Here is a 20,770-nt window from a genome sequence, read left to right as displayed (position 1 = left end):
AATAGATACACATCTAAAATAAACTGTAAAGTTGGGTCAAAGATTTTGGTAATTCAAACCCCAGTACATATTTTTGGGGAATCTTAAATGTTTCAATAATTACTTAAACTCTATACTTTATACTTTTTTTGTGCATAAATACAGTTCTTGGTTATATGTGGCTTCTTTGAGTTGTAGAAAGAAGGGCCATTCTTCATCTGCTATACCTCCAGAACTCTGGATTAAGAATACATTTTGAATAGCATCATCAGAAATGCATTAAGGAATGAAGACACTGGACTTGATGGTGAAATATGGTGAAATAATATTTATCACATCTCAATTTACTCTGAAAAAAGGAAGCATAATACCATGAAATAAAGACATAATGATAGTATATGCAATTAAAAGTCATTGATTAGAGTCTGGGAAGATTTAGCATAGAATATAAGTCTTAAGGATTCCTGTGCTGTCTTGTGGGATCTCAAATACCAACCCTGAGAAACATGGGGAGAAAGCCACATTCCAACATTCCAAATAGAAAGGAAGGAAAGCCTCATTCAATTGTGGCATGCTCCAACTTGTGCATGTCACACATTACCATTCAGATTCTGTGTTAATAATATTATTAGGGGTCCCCATCCCTTCTTTTCCTCTATGGTGTTCTGGGCTTAGGAATTTTATACCAGCATAGGTTTTTTTCTCCATATCCTTTGCCACCCTATTTTCCTTTGTGATATGAGGTGGGGAAGTTGAATAAGTCTTCTTTTGAGTGATGGGCGTGGGGATGAGAGGATATCCTTCTGTATGTAACTCACTGATGAGTGACAGGTGGAGGGCAGATTGGGGTTACTATCTGTACCCCACTGAATCCAGAAGCCTCTTAGTCATTCAAGAGTCAGACAATTTCCTTGCAGATACTTGGAGAGAGTCCTTATGCTAAATACAATCCACCTACACCAAGGACAACTCTGACCACACATTAAATTCTATCAGATTTATGCAGATTAGGAAAATGAGGCTCAAGGAGTTTAGCTGTCTATGATCACAGAGTTACAAAGCAGCAGAGTGGGGATTCAAACCCAGTTCTGCTTGATTCCCAAGGCCAGGCTCTTCTTCCTACATCACGCTGTCTACCACGGCCTCTAGAATCAAAGTCTTCCTGGGGCATGCAGTTTTGCAGGCTCAGATCTTCTGTGAATGCTAATTATTCCAGAACCTAATTCTCTTACCTATTATGCTAGATTGGTCTTTCAAATAAAGATAGAATTCAGTTATCAGTAACTTTGGACACAGATACATGCAACTTTTCTGACATATGCAAATATAATTAACTAAGTAATAAAATTCAGCAGTTGGCTTGGAATGTTTATGATCATAATTTCAGACAATACTTTGTAGATATTTTTTCTATTCCAGACCGAGAGTTTAGAATAGAGTGGAATTTTATTTACTTTCAGTAATCACTTTTATCAGTAGAAAGGTTTTAGCAAATCATTTTTTCCCTCAGAAAGTATTTCATATGTCAGTGTGTGTATGTGTGTGTGCAGGGAGGATAAAAATTGGCTTTAGCACTTAACATTTATGTTTTCTATAGTTATTATTATTTTCTAGCATTTAGGTACATGTGTGTTTTACCTTTTGCTGAAGTCTCTGAATTCTGATGCAAATTCTGAAAAAAAAATGGTGCAAAAACACATTTGTTATTAAGAAAACAAATTCATAAAACTATTAAGCCTATAATATAAAAAACCTCAGTATTGAAATTTCTCTGGCATGATGAAAAGACCAAAATTTTTTCAAGTCTTTTATCGATGTTCCTGATTAAACAGAGAAAAGAAAATCTAAAATGTAAAATGAAAGGAAAACTTTCTGAATGTTATAATGAACAATCTAGGTCATTTGACTTTTAAAAAATGAAATTGCTAGAAGAGGCCCAGCCTCTCCAATATCAACAGAACAGTTCTACAGAATTTACCCCAGCTCCATTCCCATTCTATGACAGTGATTGATCTTTTAATATAAGAACATCTCTAATTCTGTCTGCTCAGCATGTCCGGTTCTTATCATTAGAAGTCATTCAGATACAAGCTTTGGGCAGCAGGGAATGGAAGGCTGGATGGAAGTGGGAAAATTACAGAGATTCACTCTATACCTTCATTTCACTTTTCTTTTTAGGAGATTTAAAACACTTGAGAAAAAATGTAATTTCCATCACACCCTAAATTTTTAAAATTTATTTTAAATAAATAAATAAATGTCATTTATTGCATTTCATTTTTGTTATCATTTAAGTCCTTTTGTTGTCATAAGTTCATGTCAACTAGTAGTGTGACTTTATTTTTTTCTTTGTTGGAAGGCTAGAATTATTTTGGTGGTTTATGATTTGCTGATTATAACTTCATTATCATGAAATCTATATAAGGTGATCCACAAATCCACTAAAAATATTTCAGCCCCCAAAAAATTCAAATTTCTAATATCCATTTTGACACTAACCTTTTAAAATTTTGCTTTAACAAATTTGCTTTTAAGTAAACCCAATTAAATAAAGGCCAGATTTCTCAAACAAATGTTAGGAAATGGCTATGTCCCTGTAATGAAGAGTTTGCTACAGTATTCCTTTAAAGAAGGAACATCTCTATTATAGTAAAATACAATTGAGTTTATATACAACTTTTCACTTAAAAGGGTCATTCCCATGAATCAATTCCATTCAACTCAGTTGTATTAGGTAAACATGGCATCTGAGCATAGTTCAACCACTCGACTTAACAACTACACATAAAATCTTTCCCCCATCTATGAGGGTGAGATTATTACAGATGCTAGACTGAATTAACTAGAATTCAATGTATCTAGAAATATAGAGTTGCACTGTAAATTTACTGTGACATCCCCTATATCACGACGTGAGCAAATATATTTTCATCTTGTGGTTCTTCTATTCCATGCACATTTAAAGGATATACATTATATGAACTTCTGAAACATAATTTGAAGGATGCAAAATTGTTTCCAGTCCTGGATGGGAACATGAACTAGAGTACAACTGCATTTGTGGTATCATTCTTTATCATGCCAAAACTTACATTTAATAAGCACCTAGTTACTTCCCTGTTAGGCAGGAAATAGTCTTTTGCAAGTTGACCAAAACTGCAGCCAAGAAAAAGGAAGGCTGTTCAGATTTCAGAGTCTGTTGGCAGAAGATCCTTACTTCATAATATTTCTTTATCTTAGGTGTATGGTGGGCGGATAGATTGGATTGTGCTGGCATGGTTATCTGCACTTGGTTATTGCTCAAATTCTGTAAAGATTACTTACTACATGTGCCAACGTTCTTACATACATGCACTCAGAGTTAAGGTAGGAAGTAAAAGGAGATGAACGAAAGAATATGATTGTAGGGAAGCAGACTTGGCCCAATGGAGAGGGCAACTGCCTACCACATAGGAGGTCTGCGGTTCAAATCCCAGGCCTCCTTGACCTGTGTGGAGCTGGCCCATGTGCAGTGCTGATGTGCACAAGGAGTGCTGTGCCATGAAGGGGTGTCCCTGCACGGGCGCCCCACACACAAGGAGTGCGCCCCGTAAGGAGAGCTGCCCAATGCGAAAGAAAGTGAAGCCTGCCCAAGAACGGTGCCGCACACATGGAGAGCTGACACAGCAAGATGATGCAACAAAAAGAAACACAGATTCCCGGTGCCGCTGATAGGAAGAAGTGGTCACAGAAGAACACACAGCGAATGGACACAAAGAACAGACAACGGGGGGGGGGGGGGGGGGGGCGGGCCGGGGGAAGGAATATGAATGCAGAAAATATAGAAAAGTGAACTTTTAAATTCTGCCCAAAGTAAGTAGGATCTGTCTATGGGGGGCAAATATTTTGGCCCCTGACATATAGTGAATAAAACCAATAACTGCCAACTCTTTTGTTCCTTTCCACACATGAAAATCATCTAAGTGTTACTGAAATACAAGATAAAGAAATCTTTAGGTATAACACACTACAAAGAAAAATCACCTTCAATTTAGTGCTTATAAGTTCATAAGAAATGTGAAATGTGAATATGAGCTTTTTGCGAGCATTATAATTGTTCCAATTCTTAGCACCACTTTGCTGTCCTGACTCAGAACTCAGATGTAGTGTGCATGGCTAATTCAGCATGACACCACAAAACCTGATATCTTCTTTGCTTTCTTATATTTGTGCTTGTGCACAAGTGCACGGACATTTATACCTGCACACACTTGTGCACACAACAGACATGAGGAGTCTATAAATGCTTGTATTCAGACATTATTATATAAGCACATCCATCTATGGAGGGGTGTAGGATGATTTCAGTTTCACTTGAAAGTTAGAGTGTAGCTGCAAAGTTCAAATGTGTAAGAAATTTCCTTGTATCTTAATTAAATTCATTTGCATAATAGAATGAAATTGCCATTACCCCCAAATGATGGAAATATATTTTACAGCTTGCTTGCATGCATGCATTCACACACACCGTCCTTAGTCAAAAGTCTTTCACTCTCCTTAATTACTGAATTTAGGTTTAAATTAACTACTGTGTAATAAATGAACATATTTACCTCTGTTTTTCTCTGAAGAATTAGATTTAGTTCTTTTATGGCATCTGTAATTTGTTTGGTTTCCACACACCCCAAAACACTGCATATTTTTTTAACTTCTTCGATAATATTATCCACGTTTTGCTGTAGATGACAAGAGTCACAGTTTACTGTTTATTGAAATCTGGGGGACACTAATTTATCTTCAAACTACCTCTCCTTCCATGAAAAGGAGATGGAATGAACTGTGACTCTGAAGCGTGGTTACCCCAGCCAGAACTTGCAGTGTGACAGGTCAAAACCAGGAACTATTAAAATTATAAATATCAAGCATGAGTTACCATTACCTGAAGTAGAATGAAAGAGAGAGAGTGACTGAGATAGAGATTACAAAAAGGGACAGGGGAAGGGAGAGAGGCAGAGGCACTGAGCGAAGGGGCGAGAGAGAAACGGCCTAGACTAAGTCTGTGGTGTCTGCAAAAATACTTTGAAAAGGAGGCAACTGATGGCAGACACATGATAGTTTCAAAATGCATCTGTTTTTGAAATCAGTATACAGGATGACAAACATTAAAAGCCATATCCTAAGGTTAAGAACAAACGTGGATAACCATGAAGATGGCATTGCAGTTTTTGGTAATCATTTGATTGCACTGTCCTAGAAGCAATGGATGTTTCTAAAAAAAAAATCCTTGGTGACAAGTATATTCTACAATAATGACCAAGTCTTCTTAAAATCAAAATTTCTGATTACACTTATGATAGTTATATATAGATTTTATGGTCACAGTTCTAAGAGCTTTTTATATTTCAGTTTACACATGATCTCAAACAAGCTTTCATTAATATATTATATATTTGCCTTTTTAACAGCTTATTATTTTCCATGTATTGCCATTAATTATGATGAGAACTATTTCTTGCTTTCTTATTTCCTTGCTAATCACCTTTCACTCAACAATATCCTTACGTACCTTTCACATATCATAAAAATGGTTGCTTTTCAAAACATGTCAGCTGTGTTGCCACTGCCACAGTCATCCCAACAGAGGATTAGAATAGTTAATTTGAGATAGAGTTGGAAAGAAATTTTCCTTTGTTCCCACAAAGATGTGGATTCACAACACAAAAAGATTTTAACTCTATTCATTTTAGAGCATTAGAGAACATCTATAGAAAACTGGGTAGGCAAATCTTTACTATATGAGACAAAAAAGCACAAACCATACAATAAAAAAAACAAATGACCTTCACAAAAATGAAAAACTTTGCTCAGTGAAATACACAAAAGTAAATGAAACAAAACAAGCAAACAAAACAGAAACAAGCCACGAACTGGGAGAAAATATGTGCAATACATGTATTTCCCAGAGGATTTCATCTAGAATATAAACAGAATTCTTACCACTCCATAACAAGAAGGAAAACCACGTAATACAAAAAGTGGGCAAACAATTTTGAACAGACGTTTGACAAAGAAGATACATGAATGGCTAGTAACCACATGAAGAGCAACTCGACTCACTAGTCACTACAGAAATACAAAAAAAATGGACAAAATTTGCCACATATTAGTCGCAAAAAAGGACAGTTGAATGTTCCATTAAAAAAGTAAAGAATATAATTTTCACAAATACATTACTGGGAAATGCAAATTCAAACCAAAATAAGGTATTATTAACTTTACCTGACATTGGCAAAATTTTAAAATCCTGGACTATATTACACAGTTAGAAAATAAAACAAGAAATTTGTACAACCTTATTAGAAAAGTGTTTGGCATTACCTTTTAAGTCTATGACTTAAAGCATATGCCCAGAAGAACCACTGTTATAACACAAACACACATCAACAGTAGAATCCATCAGTAAATTAAGGTGTATCCACCTGGTAGAAACTTAAAAACAGCAACAAAAATGAACAAGTCACCACCACATGAAACAATATGGATGAATCTCACAAATAGTATTGGGTGAAAGATACAAGGCTTGTAAGTAGATATAACTTGAAACCATTTACACAGACTTAAAGTAAGGAAATCTAAACAATATATTTCTAAGTAATATATTTTGGTGGTGAAAATACTTTTCCCCAAAGGGTTCTTCTTATGAAGAAGTAGGGAGATGTGAGTGGCACACAGGCAGATCCTATGCTACTAGCAGTGTTTTGTTCCTTAACTTACTGCTTAGTAAGAGTCTGTGCTCTATGATCATTCTTTAATTTGTATGTATAATTTATATGTTCTTCATGTATCGTATAATTCTCCATGCATATTCAAAGTAAAAGATCATGTATTTCTTTTTATTAAAACCTCCAGTGCTTTCCATCTCACTAGGAACACAAATTATGCTGGCTAGTGATTACCTTTCGTATCTAGGATCTACTTTCACTTTTTCTTTTTTCATTATTCTTTAAGTCAGGGAGTGTACTATATATAATAGGTTTGACCTTAGTATTCAATTCTGCCCTGTATTTCTGCTGCAGTAGGTTTCAATTCTGCAATTGTGTTTTATCATTTTTGTGACTTGACCTAGCCTCTCTCATTCATCTCCTTGATTCTCCTTTTGTGACCAACTTGTTGCCTATTAATTTTGTCCTATTTTTTTCTTATGATTTTTAAATTTGCTCCTTTCCCACCTCTCTCTTCTTATATTCTGTTCTGAATTCAAAGGTGCTTTTGTGACTTTTTTTTTCTGGATCCTATACAATCTACTACTTTGGTAATAATGATGAAATTAGCAGCAAGCAATAGCAATAAAATAACACCTACACTTATATTTTCTTGGAAACTTTATCTTCAAGTCACTATACTAAGCACATTACTTCCACTGTTTCATTAATTTAAAAAAATCATTGTATTATATTTTACACTGTATTGATAAATAACATGAACTCTTGGGAGGCAGAATGAAAAACTTCCATAGTGGTAGAGGGTTAGCATAAACATCTCCCTGACTTGAGACTCTGTGCTCCTAAATTCTGTTCTGGACTCCACCCTCCTTAAATTTTATGTTTGAGACTGGAACTTCTGAAATTCCAACAAGAGATTTGATTGTTACCGAGCACTTCAGTTCTTAAAAAGCTCAATATACATGATTAAACTCCTATATTCCCTGTTCTTACTACTGAAAGATGGCATTTTTAGTCTCTGCCTGAATGAATATAGTTGGATTTGGGCCTTAGTGAGGGACAGTGTGAGAAAAATATTATCCTGCTTTCTTCACTGAGATACTTAAACCAAATTCTTCTGGATATACAATTTACACAGCCTCTGAGTCATGGACTAGATTGGCTTATCTTTTTTTCAGACCAGATAAGATGTTTCTTTCTTTTTATGTTTCTTTTTTACACTTTTTAAAATTAAAGTTAATAGATCACAAAGAACGTTACATTAAAAAACATGAAAAAAACATAAAAAGCATAAGAGGTTCCCATATACCCCACTCCCCATCCATCCACCACATCATTTTTGTAAATTGTATTTTCGAAGATATATACATCACACAAAAAAAGTTACATTAAAAAATATAAGAGGTACCAACAACCTCCTCCATCATTGGGGCACACTCATAGCACTCGGTGAATATATTCTGGAGCACTGCTGCTCCACATAGATTATAGTTTACACTGTATTTCACACTCTTCCCCATTCAGTAGGTTATGGCAGGATATATAATGTCCAGCATCTGACCCTGCAATATCCTTACGACCACTCCAAGTCCCAAAAATGCTCCTACATCACATCTCTTCTTCCCTCTCCCTACCCTCAGCAACTACTGTGGTCACTTTCTTCACCTCAGTGCTACAATTTGTTCTATTACTAGTCACAATTGAAGTAAAGCGACATTTTGAAGGATGAGTAGATTTTACTCAATCTATATCCATCTACTTTACAATTAGTTCAAAAGTTAACTAGATTCTGATAGAAATATTGCATCAGTGGCAGGAATTGTTAAGTTTCTCTGAAGTCCTCACTGGCAATTTGTTAATAATTTTGGGGACAGTGTATTAGAGGTTACTAGGAAGAAGCAATAAAAAAATTATTAGTGAAGTTATTACAGACCAATTATGCATAAAATACAGGATTCCCATGTCCCACTCCACCACCAACACCTTACCTTTGTATGGAACATTTGTAACAATTGATGATAACACTTTTTTTGTAATTGTACTCTTTTTTTAAATAGTAGTTATCTATGTTTACAAATAATGAAAGATTATTAAAATACTATGAACTATAATCCATAGTTTATATTAGGTGTATTTTCCCCATATGCAACCTTATTATTAACACCTTGTAGTAGTGTCATATATTTTCTGAAAGTCATGAAAGTACATTTTATTTAATTTTTAAAAATTTTTTTAAAGATTTATTTATTGATTTATTTATTTCTCTCCCCTTCCCCCTCCCACCCCGGTTGTCTGTTCTCTGTGTCTGTTTGCTGTGTCTTCTTTGTCTACTTCTGTTGTTGTCAGCGGCATGGGAATCTGTGTTTCTTTTTGTTGTGTCACCTTGTTGTGTCAGCTCTCCATGTGTGCGGCACCATTCCTGGGCACTTTCGCGCTGGGCGGCTCTCCTTAGGGGGCACACTCCTTGCGCGTGGGGCTCCCCTACGCGGGGGACACCCCTGCGTGGCAGAGCACTCCTTGTGCACATCAGCACTGTGCATGGGCCTGCTCCACACGGGTCAAGGAGGCCCTGGGTTTGAACTGCAGACCTCCCGTGTGGTAGACGGACGCCCTAACCACAGGGCCAAGTCCGCCGTCGAAAGTACATTTTAATACATGTACTATTAACTAAAATCCATCATCTAAAATAGGGTTCACTTTATTATAAAGTCCTATGTTTTATCTTTTAATTTTCATTCTAGTAGCACCTTTGACCTAAAGTTCCCCTTTTAACGACATTCACCTAATTCAGAGCTATTAATTACACTTACAATAATGTGCTACCATAACCTCCATCTATTTCCAAACACTTTCAATCATCCTAAATAGAAACTCTGTACAAATTAAGCATCAATTCCTCATTCTCTAACCCCAATCTATCCCCTGGTCACCTATACTCTATAATCTAACTCAACGAGTTTGCTTATTATAATTAGTTCATATCAGCGAAAGCATACAGTATTTGTCCTACAGCGTCTGGCTTATGTTACATGGCACAACATCCTCAAGCTTCATCCATGTCATTATATGCATCGGGACTTCATTCCTTTTTATGGCTGAATAATATTCCATTCATCTGTTAATGGATGCTTGGGTTACTCCCATCTTTTGGCAACTGTGAATCATGCTGCTATGAACATCGGTGTGCAAATATTTGTTCAAGGCCCTGCATTCAATTATTTGGGTTGTATACTTAGTAGCAGGATTTCTGGGTCATATGGTAATTCTATATTTAGCTTCCTGAGGAGCTGCCAAACTATCTTCCACAGTGGCTACACCATTTTACATTCTCACCAGAATGATGAGCGCTCCTATTTCTCCTCATCCTCTCCAACACTTGTAATTTTCTGTTCTTTTAATTGTAGCCATTCAAGTGGGTGGTAAATGATATCTTGTTGTGGTTTTGATTTGCATTTCCCTAATAGCTAGTGATGTTAAGCATCTTTTCATGTGCTTTTTAGCTATTTGTACATCCTCTTTGGAGAAATGGCTATTCAAGTCTTTTGTTCATTTTAAAAATTAGGATGTTTGTCTTTGTATTCTTGAATTGGAGTATTTCTTAATATATTCTGGATATTAGATCCTTATCAGATACGTGATTTTTATCAAGAAAGAATGCTGAGTTTGGTCAAATGCCTTTTTCTGAGTCAATTAAGATGATTTAGTGTTTTTTCCCTTTGTTTTGTTAATGTGGTATACTACATTAATTGTTTTTCTTGAGTTGACCCACTCTTGCATATCTGGGATACCCGCTTGATAATGGTATATAATTCTTTTAATGTGCTGCTGTTGGATTCAGTTTGCAAGTATTTTGTTGAAGATTTTTGCATCTATATTCCTAAGAGAAATTGTTCTGTAATATTCTTTACTTATAATATCTTTATCTGGCTTTGGTATTAAGGTGATATTGACTTCATAAAATGATTTAGATAGTGGGCCCTCCTCTTCAATATTTTGTAGGTGTTTAAGAAGGATGGGTATTAATTCTTCTTGGAAATGATTGGTAGAATTCATCTGTGACACCATCTGGTCCTGGACTTGTCTTTGTTGGGAGGTTTTTGATAACTAATTCAATCTCTTTATTTATAATTGGTCTGTTAAGGTCTTCACTCAGAGACTCAGAGTCAGTATAGGTTATTCATTTGTTTCTAGGAGTTTGTCCATTTCATCTATGTCTTCTAATTTATTAGCATACAGTTTTTCATATTATTAATATTTTCTTATGAACATTTATATTTCTGTGGGGTAAGTAGTAATAAGTCCCCTCTCATTTCTGAGCTAAGGGTTTGTCAACTTTATTGATCTTTTCAAAGAAGCAACTTCTGGTTTTGTTAATTCTCTTTAATCTTTTTTTATTTTTCAATTTCATTTACTTCTGCTCTAATCTTTGTCATTTATTTCCTTCTGCTTGCTTTGGGATTAGTAGATATTATGGATTTCCCTTACAATTTCTCCTTGCCTCACGGATTGTTTAAGTTTTCGTTATTTAACTTCCATATATTTGTGGATTTCCCGGTTCTCCACCTGTTATTGAGTTCCAGCTTCATTTCACTATAGTCATAGAAAATGCCCTGTATAATTTCAATCTTTTTAAATTAATTGAAATCTGTTTTATGACCCAACATATGATCTACCCTATTTGATCCATGTGGACTTGAGAAGAATGTATAGCCTGCTGTTTGGGGGTGCAATGTTATATGTGTGTCTATTAGGTCTAGTTCATTAATCATGTTATTCAAGTTCTCTATTTCTGTATTGATCTTCTTTCTAGATGTCCTACCTATTGATAAGAGTGGTGTATTGAAGTCTCTAACTCTTACTGTAGAGGTATCTATTTCTCCCTTAAGTTAGCCACTATTTGCCTCATATATTTTGGGGTACTGTGTTTAGGTAGGTTCATAAATATTTATGATTGTTATTTCTTGTTGGTGAAATGCCCCTTTAATTAATATATAGTGCCCTTCTTCATCTCTTATAATAGCTTTTGATGTAAAGTCTATTTTGCCTGATATTAATAAAGCACCCCAGCTTTTTTTTTTTTTTTTTTTTTTTGTTACTACTTGTATGGAATATCTTTTCCCAACATTTCACTTTTAACCTGTTTGTGACTTTGGCTCTAAGGTGAGCCTCTTTTACACATCGTATAGTTTGATCATGACTTTTTATCCATTCTGCCAACCTGTGCCTTTTGATTGGGAGTTAATCCACTAACATTCAGTGTTACTACTATATACTTGGAACTTACTTCAGCCATTTTGTCCTTTGGTTCTTATATGTCATATATATATATATATATATATATATATATATATATATATATATATATATATAGTCTCTTTTCCTTTATTGCAACCTCCTTTTCAGTATGGCTTATTTTTTGTAATGTATCTGACTAATCCCTTTCTCATTTCTGTTTATGTTTTCTTTGTGTTTACCCTGTGGTTTATATTACACAACCTACATCTATAGCCTACTAATTTGAAAAGATCCCAAATTAGTTTCAATAGCTTGCTCATTCTCTGTTCTCATATACTTGTTTCCCTCCTTCATGTTGTTTTTGCTCCATTTTACCACTTTATATTTTACATGCCATTTTCATAAATTATGCCTCTCTCTTATTCAATTGTATTCTGTTACAGGAATTAAGGGGTATAGCTGTATGTTCTAGTTGTGAAGCTGCTGAAATGCAATATACCAGGAATGGGTTGGCTTTTATAATGGGGATTAACTTAAAAGCTTCCAGGTCTAAGGCCATGAAAATGTCCAAATAAAGGCATCATCAGGCAGTGCTTTCTCCCAGAAGACCAGCTGCCAGCGATCTTGGACTGCTTTGTCATATGGCAAGACACAAGGCAGCATCAACTGTTCTCCTTTCTTTTCCGGGTTTTATTCCTTCAGTTTATGACTTCCTCTGATTTCCTCTCTCCATATTCATACCATTTATAAAGGACTTCAGTAAGAGGATTAAGACTCACCCTGGGCTATGCTTTACTGAAGTAACCAAATGCAAATGGCCTTAACTTAAGTAACCCAATCAAAAGTCCCACATATATTAGGTTTACACCCACAGGAAGAGATTAGCTTTAATAACATGATCTTTCTGGGGTTGACCCAGCTTTTATTAATATTGGGTTTTGCGTTTACCCCTCTAGTTACCTTTACTGATAATCTTCATTTCTTCACACTACTTCAAGCCACTCTCCTGTCTTTTCCTTTCAACCTACAGAACTCCCTTTAGTAATTCTTATAGGGGAGGTCTCTTGTTGACGAACTCTCAGTTTCTGTTTGTCTTTGAATATTTTAAACTGCCCATCACTTTTGAAGGACAGTTTCGCTGGACAAATAATTTTTGGCTGGCAGTTTTTCTCTTTCAGTATCTTAAATATACATACCACTGCCTTCTTGTCATCACACTTTCTGATGAGAAATTTATACTTAGTCAGAATGAGGATCCCTTGTATGTGAAGGATCAATTTTCTCCTGCTGCTTTCAGAATTCTCTCTTCATCTTTGGCATTTGACATCCTGATTAGTATATATCTCAGAGTAGGTCTATTAGGATTTATACTGTTTGGAGTATTTTGTGCTTCTTGGAAATCTTTCATAAGAGTTGGGAAATTTTCAGCCATTATTTCATCAAATATCCTTTCTGCCCCTTTACACTTCTTTTCTCCTTCTGGGACACCCATGACGTGTATGTTTCTGTGCTTCATGTTGTCATTCAAATCCCTGAGACTCTGCACAATTTTTTCTATTCTCCATTCCTGAATATGCATGGGGCTCCAAGACACTGTTGTGGTTAGCACTATAGTCTCTGTCCCCAATGGGGATGTGGAAGGGATTGAGATTATTGCATGGGACCAAATGAGGTAAGCAGGAAGGGATTGAGATTATTGCATGGGACCAAATGAGGTAAGCAGACTGGCAGTCCAGGACAGAAATTTCTTACCACATATTTTTCTTCTTCTTTAGTTCAGTGTTTGTGGAGTCCTCTCATCTCAGCCATCCTCCAGAGTTCTAAGCAAGTCAAAATTTTCCATTAATTTGCTGAATCTCTGGGGAGGTTTTTTGAGGGATGTCTTACCACCTACTTCCTATTTAATTAAAAAAATTTTTGAGGTACCAGAAGCTGGGGATTGAACCCAGGACCTTGTATGTGGGAAGCTGGTGCTCAACCACTTAACCACATTGGTTCCCTTGAGTTGGTTTTTTCATTTGGTTTGCTTGTTCTTTGTTGATTTTTTTTTAGGAGGTACCAGGATCTCCCATGTGGGAAGCAGGCACTCAACCACTTGAGCCACATCCACTCCCTGCCACTCACTTCTAACATTGGGTTAACTGAGTCCCAGTGACATTGGCTGAGTCTTGTTTCTTATCTGTGACATGGAGACCACATCTCATATGGTTGTGTGGCTCGAATGAGAAAATGATTGTTTCTTTTATTTTTGTTATTGTTAAGCTCAGTTCAATTCCCTTAGATTCATTCAATTCCCTCTGGTCCTCTCTGTTTTGAAGCAGTTCCTTGTTCTGGACAGAGTGTGCAGAAGATGCTTCTGTTAGTGACAGGAATGGCCTGACCAAAACTTGGTGTTGCATGGTGGTCAGTATCAGGTCAGGAGCTCAGGCCAGCCTCCAATACCTTTAGCTGTGATACAGAGGACCAGCTCTTCCCACAAGGGAAGAACAATTTTTAATCAGAAGTTTCAACTTTTACACCTATGTTGAGATCTGTTTTTATACTATTTTGCTCTGTATATATACTTTATATATATTCTTTATGTGAAAATGCTCTCTTTCCAACTAGATCATGAGCAAGTTCAGAGCATGGTTTTGACTTCCATTTCTCTTGGTTTTAGTGAGTAAATAACTAAGTGATTTGCATGAAGTGAGCATTTCAGAAATAGTTTTTGTAAAGAACTTTTTGTCTTTCTTCTATTATTTAATTGCCTGAATTGTTAGAGACAAGGAATACAGACAGTATTTCTTACCTTTTAGGGATTTAGTGGAATATAAGAAAAGGGGGAAATTTTCCAATGGAAAACTTCTATGTAAAATGCCTGCAAACTAGCCATTTAAAAAGGCAGGATGTCTAATCTTAAATAAGTCTAAAATAAATCATGCTGAGGTAAAAAATATTTAGAAATTTAAATTATACATATTATTCAATAATATTCATGCCATATTTATTCATCTTGCATTTTTTATTTTATAAAATTGCATGTTATACTCCAAGTTCTTTTAAAAATATCACTTTTCAAATTGATTCTGTTTTGGACTTTGATGAAATGCAACTTAATGCACCAGCCAAATAAACAGAACATGCAGAATTGTGAATTGATACTATCACAGTCTGTCTTCACTTCTCGGATGATTGCTATTGATGCTTCATAGGAAAAATCTCATTTAAAAAACTCATTGTTTGGGATAGAGTTCATTTCAAAAATTGCACACACTATGGGTTATTTCCTAAATAATCTGGATGTAAGTGATGATCATTATTTGCTAGTGATAGTGCAAGGACAGTATTCTTTTGTGTTCTTCCCACTTCCAGGTCATATTGGAAAATTTCATAATATGAATAGAAAATGGTTACTTTCAAAGTCGAAATATTAGAGGATTCAAGTATGACTATTATGATCAAATTTCTGTATTTGGAAATTAAGAACTGTTATGGATTCTCACTATTTTTGTACATGTATGCGAAAAAGATTATAAGCTATAGTGACATATTTGAATAACTAACATTCATTCATAAGTAGGTTATCATAACCTTGAAGGTATATACATAAAGAAGAGACACAAATGATTGAGAAATGAAATCTTAAGTTGTCCTGGGTACCTGTAAATTTCAAAGACTAGCTATCACCACAGTAAAACGTCAAGCTGAGAGGATGCTGTTTATGATACTTTTATGAAACTTAGGGCAATCTAATTATGGATTCTTTGCACAATTAACATTTTAAACTTTCAGATCAAGCCAGGCTCAAGGAAAGAAAACTAGAATTAGAGAGAGAGAGTTACACTTTGGAAAGGAATATGAATAGTATATTTGTCACATTTTCATGTATTTAGATATCTATATGGAAGTCATATGTAAGCTTGGTACATGTATTTGTCAGCCAAAGAGGTGCTGATGCCAAATGCCAGAAATTGGTTGGCTTTTATAAAGGGTATTTATTTGGGGTAGGAGCTTACAGATATCGGGCCATAAAGCATAAGTTACTTCCCTCACCAAAGTCTATTTTCATGTGTTAGAGCAAGATGGCTGCCAACAGCTGCTATGGTTCAGGCTTCCTGGGTTCTTCTCTTCTGGGTCTTGTTTCTCTTTCCTCTGTGTGTTTACTTCCTGGGGCTCCAGCCTAAGGCTTCAGCATCAAACTCCAACATCAAAACTCCAACTTCATAAACCCTTAACTCTGTCCTTTGCCATGCCTTTTATCTGTGAGTCCCTACCCACGAAAGGGTAGGGACTCAATGCCCTACTGGCACAAGAGGTTTACATAATTACTTAATCAAATAAACCTATGAATCCAATATAATCTAATATGCCCAGAGGAAAAGATCAGTTTACAAACATAATCCAATATTTCTTTTTGGAATTCATAAATAATATCAAACTGCTACAGTGCCTAATCAAGAAATATAATTTATTTTTTTCAAGTCCCTTTAATGGTCATTAATAATAGTAATAGTTACTATCTGTATGCTTTTATATATACCAGATATCAAATTTTTAATGAAAAAAACAAGTCCTCACTTGTTTTAAAAAGATTCTCTGACTCATTCAATTTGTTGTAATATATTTGATGTTTCGTCTATGGAAGGCTAGCCCTTCCTTGGAACAATAAGCTGTAAGAAATGATCTGCCTATTAGAGATCAAAACTTGAATGCCCAATTGCTGCCCAAATCTCAGTAGCCTTGGACTGAATTCATCACTTTCCCTAGCAAGGCAGCTTCTCCTCTTTTCCCTATTAGTGAAGTGATGCACCTTTATAGACAGTCAGCAGCCAGAAATCTGGAGGTATTCTAGACATCCCTTTCCTTTAAGCACATAGTCTTTCATCAAATCACGTTAATTGCATATTTTCATGTCACAACTCTGTCCCCTCATAGCTATCTCTATGCAGGAGCTGTAACTCATGCCCTAATCATATCTTCAAGCTAATGAAATGCTACAGTTATCATCAGTCATTCTACTGCTCTGAATATTGGTTCCATGTCATCAGCTGATAAATTAGAAAATGATTAAAATGGTCCATGAAAGGTCCATAAGAAAATGGGATTGTGGCTGGAAAGGGTAGTCTGGGAATGTAAATGCCATTTGAAAGAAAGCAAGAGAATAATCTAGGGACTGAATAACACAGTGAACCCAGAGGTGGAGGAGAGTTGTGGTTGAGAGTACAGATGCAAGAGTGTCCTTCTGTGAGCAGATGTACATCACTGGTGCAGGGTGGTGGAAATGTGCAGAGGCATGGGAAAAATACAATTGGCGTGACCTATGGATTGTGGTTAATAGCAATACTATAACAATCTTGCATCAGTGCCGAAGATGTACTGTGTTGATAATGGGAAAGTATGGAAAAAGTGGGCCAAAAGTATGCTACGGACCCTGGTTGGTGGTAACGGTCTGATGATATTATCTCACAATCTGTAACAAATATTCCACCCTGGAGTGGTGTACTGGTGAAGGGGTACCAGGAAGGTGTACTGGTGAAGGGCTATAGAAATTCTACACATATGCATGATTGTTTGTCAGTTCATAACCTCTGCAATAAAAATATATTAAAAAAATAATAGGGTAGATTGGGGGAAAAATACACCATATGTAAGATATGGACTATAGTTAGTAGTAATATTTTGATGATACTCTTGCATACTTTTTAACAAATGTTTCATAACAATGCAAGGTGTTGGTGGAGCAGTGCTGTATGAGACCCCTGTATGATGTTATGCATGTTTATTTTGTAACTTCACAACTTTTATTATATGCTTATTGCTTATTGTTTATGTATGTTCATGTATGAATCATATACTGCAACTGAAAATAAATAAATAAAACTTTTTAAAAGGCCCCTTAAGATCCTGGCCTTTGTCTGCTCCCTTCCCTGGTCTCTTTCCAGCCTCTTGCCTTAAACCCTAATTGTAGCCCTCCAAAGTTCGTAATTCCCTAATCATACCAGATTGTTCCCTAACTCTTTGTTTCTGTTCTTGATGCTCTCTGCATGAAAGTTACCTTTTTCCATACCTTTCTCCGCTGGCCTCTTCTCCATCTGGCAAACACGTACTCATTTTTCAACATTCTGCTCAAATGGGTACAACTTTTTGCATCCTGTATAAACACAGGTCTTTCACTGCAGCTTTAACACTTAATTGCATGCAACTTTTTGCTTGTCTGCCTTGCCATGATGGAAAGAAAGCCCGCAAGTGAAAACTCCCTGCTTTATTTATCTTTGTCCCTTAAGGGTCTTGAAAAGTTTTAGAATGATAGTAGATGCTTAATATTACTGAACATTTACTGAATTGATGGATGACGTAGCAAAAGTTATTACCTCAGTTTTCAATAAGTATTTTAGGTGGAAATCATATTTTTTGATTACTGTTGACAGGCACTGTCTGGAAAGAAAAAAAAAGTTCATTTAAAATTGGGTGGGAAAACGTTGCCACTACTACCTTTAGCATAAACATTTATCACAAGTTCTATTTGCCCACAATTATATAGGAAGCATGGTATAAAAAAGATTACTGTTGACACAATTTTAAAAGCCATTTCAGTCGGGTGCCTTATAAAGTTTGTGTAACTTGATTGACTACAAGCATATTTGAAAACATTAAAACTCAAAAGAAATTTTTCATGAGACAAATTAACCAAGGCTCAAAAAGACTGATCATTATATCAAACTACACTTAATTAAAAATGTAAGTTGCAAAGAGATTCCTAAGCAGTAATTGCAAACCTCAACATCATGAAATGTTAAATATGCAAAACCTTGTAGAGAACTGTGTTCAGAATTAACGGCATATATTTAAATAGATGAGATTTTCTCTGACACCAAACCTCTGAGCTTTTCTTTCCAGGCTTCTCTTATTGTCCAGCTTTATTTATGATTATGAGGGATAGATGTGATTTGAGCAGAGATTCTTCTGGGTTTCCCTGTTCAAAACTATTTTTACAACCATTATTGACTTTATCTTCCCTTTTTTCCTGAAAACTCCTGTACTAAATTGAATAATAAGACACACAATCCAAACACAGCACTAAAAATGTACCAATATATTTTAGAGTTGCTGCCTTCTCTTCCTTTATTACCACATCACTTTAGTTTGAGTCTACCTCTCAGTTCAGACACAAAACACAAAGAATATGTAAAACTCAATGGAGGGGCAGGAAAATAATAGCAGAAGACTTGGACAGTGGGAGTGCTTTAACATAAAATCTGATCCTTATACTGAAAAGACCCTTAAAAGTGCATCTGCTGCTGTTATCAGGCATTGTATCTATTTTATAGAAAAATTCCTAGGAACTAGGGAAGTATGTGATTTGCCCAACTTGTGTAAGGTAGTTGAGTTGGAGCAGAAGGGAGCTGAAATCTAAGCTCCCTGCAATCTGCTTGATCTTTCAATGATACCATAAAACAGGGGTTCTTAACCAGGGGTCTATGAGATTGAATTAAATTCAGAAAAACTTTCTTGTGGATGCACTGGTGCAGGTGTGATATTTATTAAATAATACACAGTATAGTGTGGACTTAGTAAAGGCTCCATGGTTTTCACCTGACAAAGGGGTCCATGGAACAAAAAGGTTAAGAATCCCTGCCACAAAGAGACCTGAGGAGGGCAGGTAGAATAGCATTATGTGCCCAGAAAGTAAACGCCCACAGTGACCTCTATAAGGCCAGGGAGTGACCTCTGCTAGATTATGTTAGAGAAAAGACAAGGAGTGGAAGAGAGAATATAACTGGAGTGGAATAAGCACTGACTGTTTTGGGACTTGGTTTTAGTCGTGTCTATGGCATTAAGAAGCTTTATGGGGGCTACCAAATTTTCAGACTTTCCTGGGTTTCCTTGACAGAGGAGCAGCAGCACAGGGAGAAGTGAGCCCCACACTGCAGCCCACCGCCTTGGGTTTGGAAGAGTAGAGTCTGAGGCTAGTCTGTCCTGGCCAGATTCCTCTACTTCTCAGAGCAACAAACTTAGCTCTGCCCTGATTTAGCCCCTGATTTAGCCCTGTAGTCATCTGCCTCAGTGGTCAGGGCCACCACAGACTCCCGCAAGATGGCACCCAGGTCTAAGGTAGGAACAGAATGAAAGTCGCCTAGCTCTAACCATCTTCTCATGGCCAGCTTCCACTTGCCACTCTGTGCCCCAAGTCGTAATCACTTTCACTGCACAGCCTTCTACCAAACCAATTCAAAACAGTCCTCTGCCTCCCCAGGGATTTCTCCCTTTCCATAGAATTTGGTTTTACCTGGGTAGAATTATTTTGGAAAAAAAGGAAACATCAGGCTTTGTTAACATACTGTCTTGGAAAGAATTTATATGTGAATCATTGTAAAATGAACATTTGGATTAGATTACATCTAAAGTCCTTTCTGGTTCTTTATGGTGTGAGGCTGGATATTTCAGGGACAAGAAAAATTGAGGTGCACATGGGAAGACAGAATATGGCCATTGCAAATGTCAGCCAGACCTGGATTTTAGTCCTGCCACTAGAGGCCTGAGTGGTCTTGGTCAAGCTATTTAACCTTTCAGAACTTCAGTTTCCTTGGTCTGAAGTAAGATATTATTTAGAATTAGAATTAGATGAGCTAATATATGCAAAATGCATAATAAGATCCAAGAAGTGATCACTATTATTAATATTCCTAAAAATTTTAACTCCTATTTTTTATATCAAGCTTTGCTTTAGAGATTTACAACGTATAATCCTTCTTTGTTTTTTTTTTGGTTGGTTCAGCTTAGGATAACTTTAATTCCAGATGAATCCAAAGTGTGGCACTGATACCTTCTGGTTTATATTCCTAATAGTTCTAATCTTTCAGGTAATGTATACA

General features: G+C 36.0%; 1 protein-coding gene across 3 annotated transcripts in view; it reads right to left on the bottom strand.

Moving 5' to 3' along the window:
* The window catches only part of PIK3C2G (phosphatidylinositol-4-phosphate 3-kinase catalytic subunit type 2 gamma), a 646,925-nt gene that overhangs the window by 292,422 nt on the left and 333,733 nt on the right, over positions 1-20,770 (bottom strand). For all 3 annotated transcript variants that reach the window (XM_058282853.2, XM_071210197.1, XM_071210198.1), the window contains 3 exons: positions 18,269-18,332; positions 4,572-4,694; positions 1,618-1,651 (listed from right to left, as the gene is read on the bottom strand). In XM_058282853.2, coding sequence (XP_058138836.1) covers positions 1,618-1,651; positions 4,572-4,694; positions 18,269-18,332 — 221 coding nt within the window. The remainder of the gene's footprint in view (positions 1-1,617; positions 1,652-4,571; positions 4,695-18,268; positions 18,333-20,770) is intronic.

Source organism: Dasypus novemcinctus, chromosome 20 (genome assembly GCF_030445035.2).
Source record: "Dasypus novemcinctus isolate mDasNov1 chromosome 20, mDasNov1.1.hap2, whole genome shotgun sequence".
NCBI classification, from domain to species: Eukaryota; Metazoa; Chordata; class Mammalia; order Cingulata; family Dasypodidae; genus Dasypus; species Dasypus novemcinctus.
Note: the sequence above shows the minus strand (reverse complement) of the source record. Positions and strands in the feature narration are given on the sequence as shown.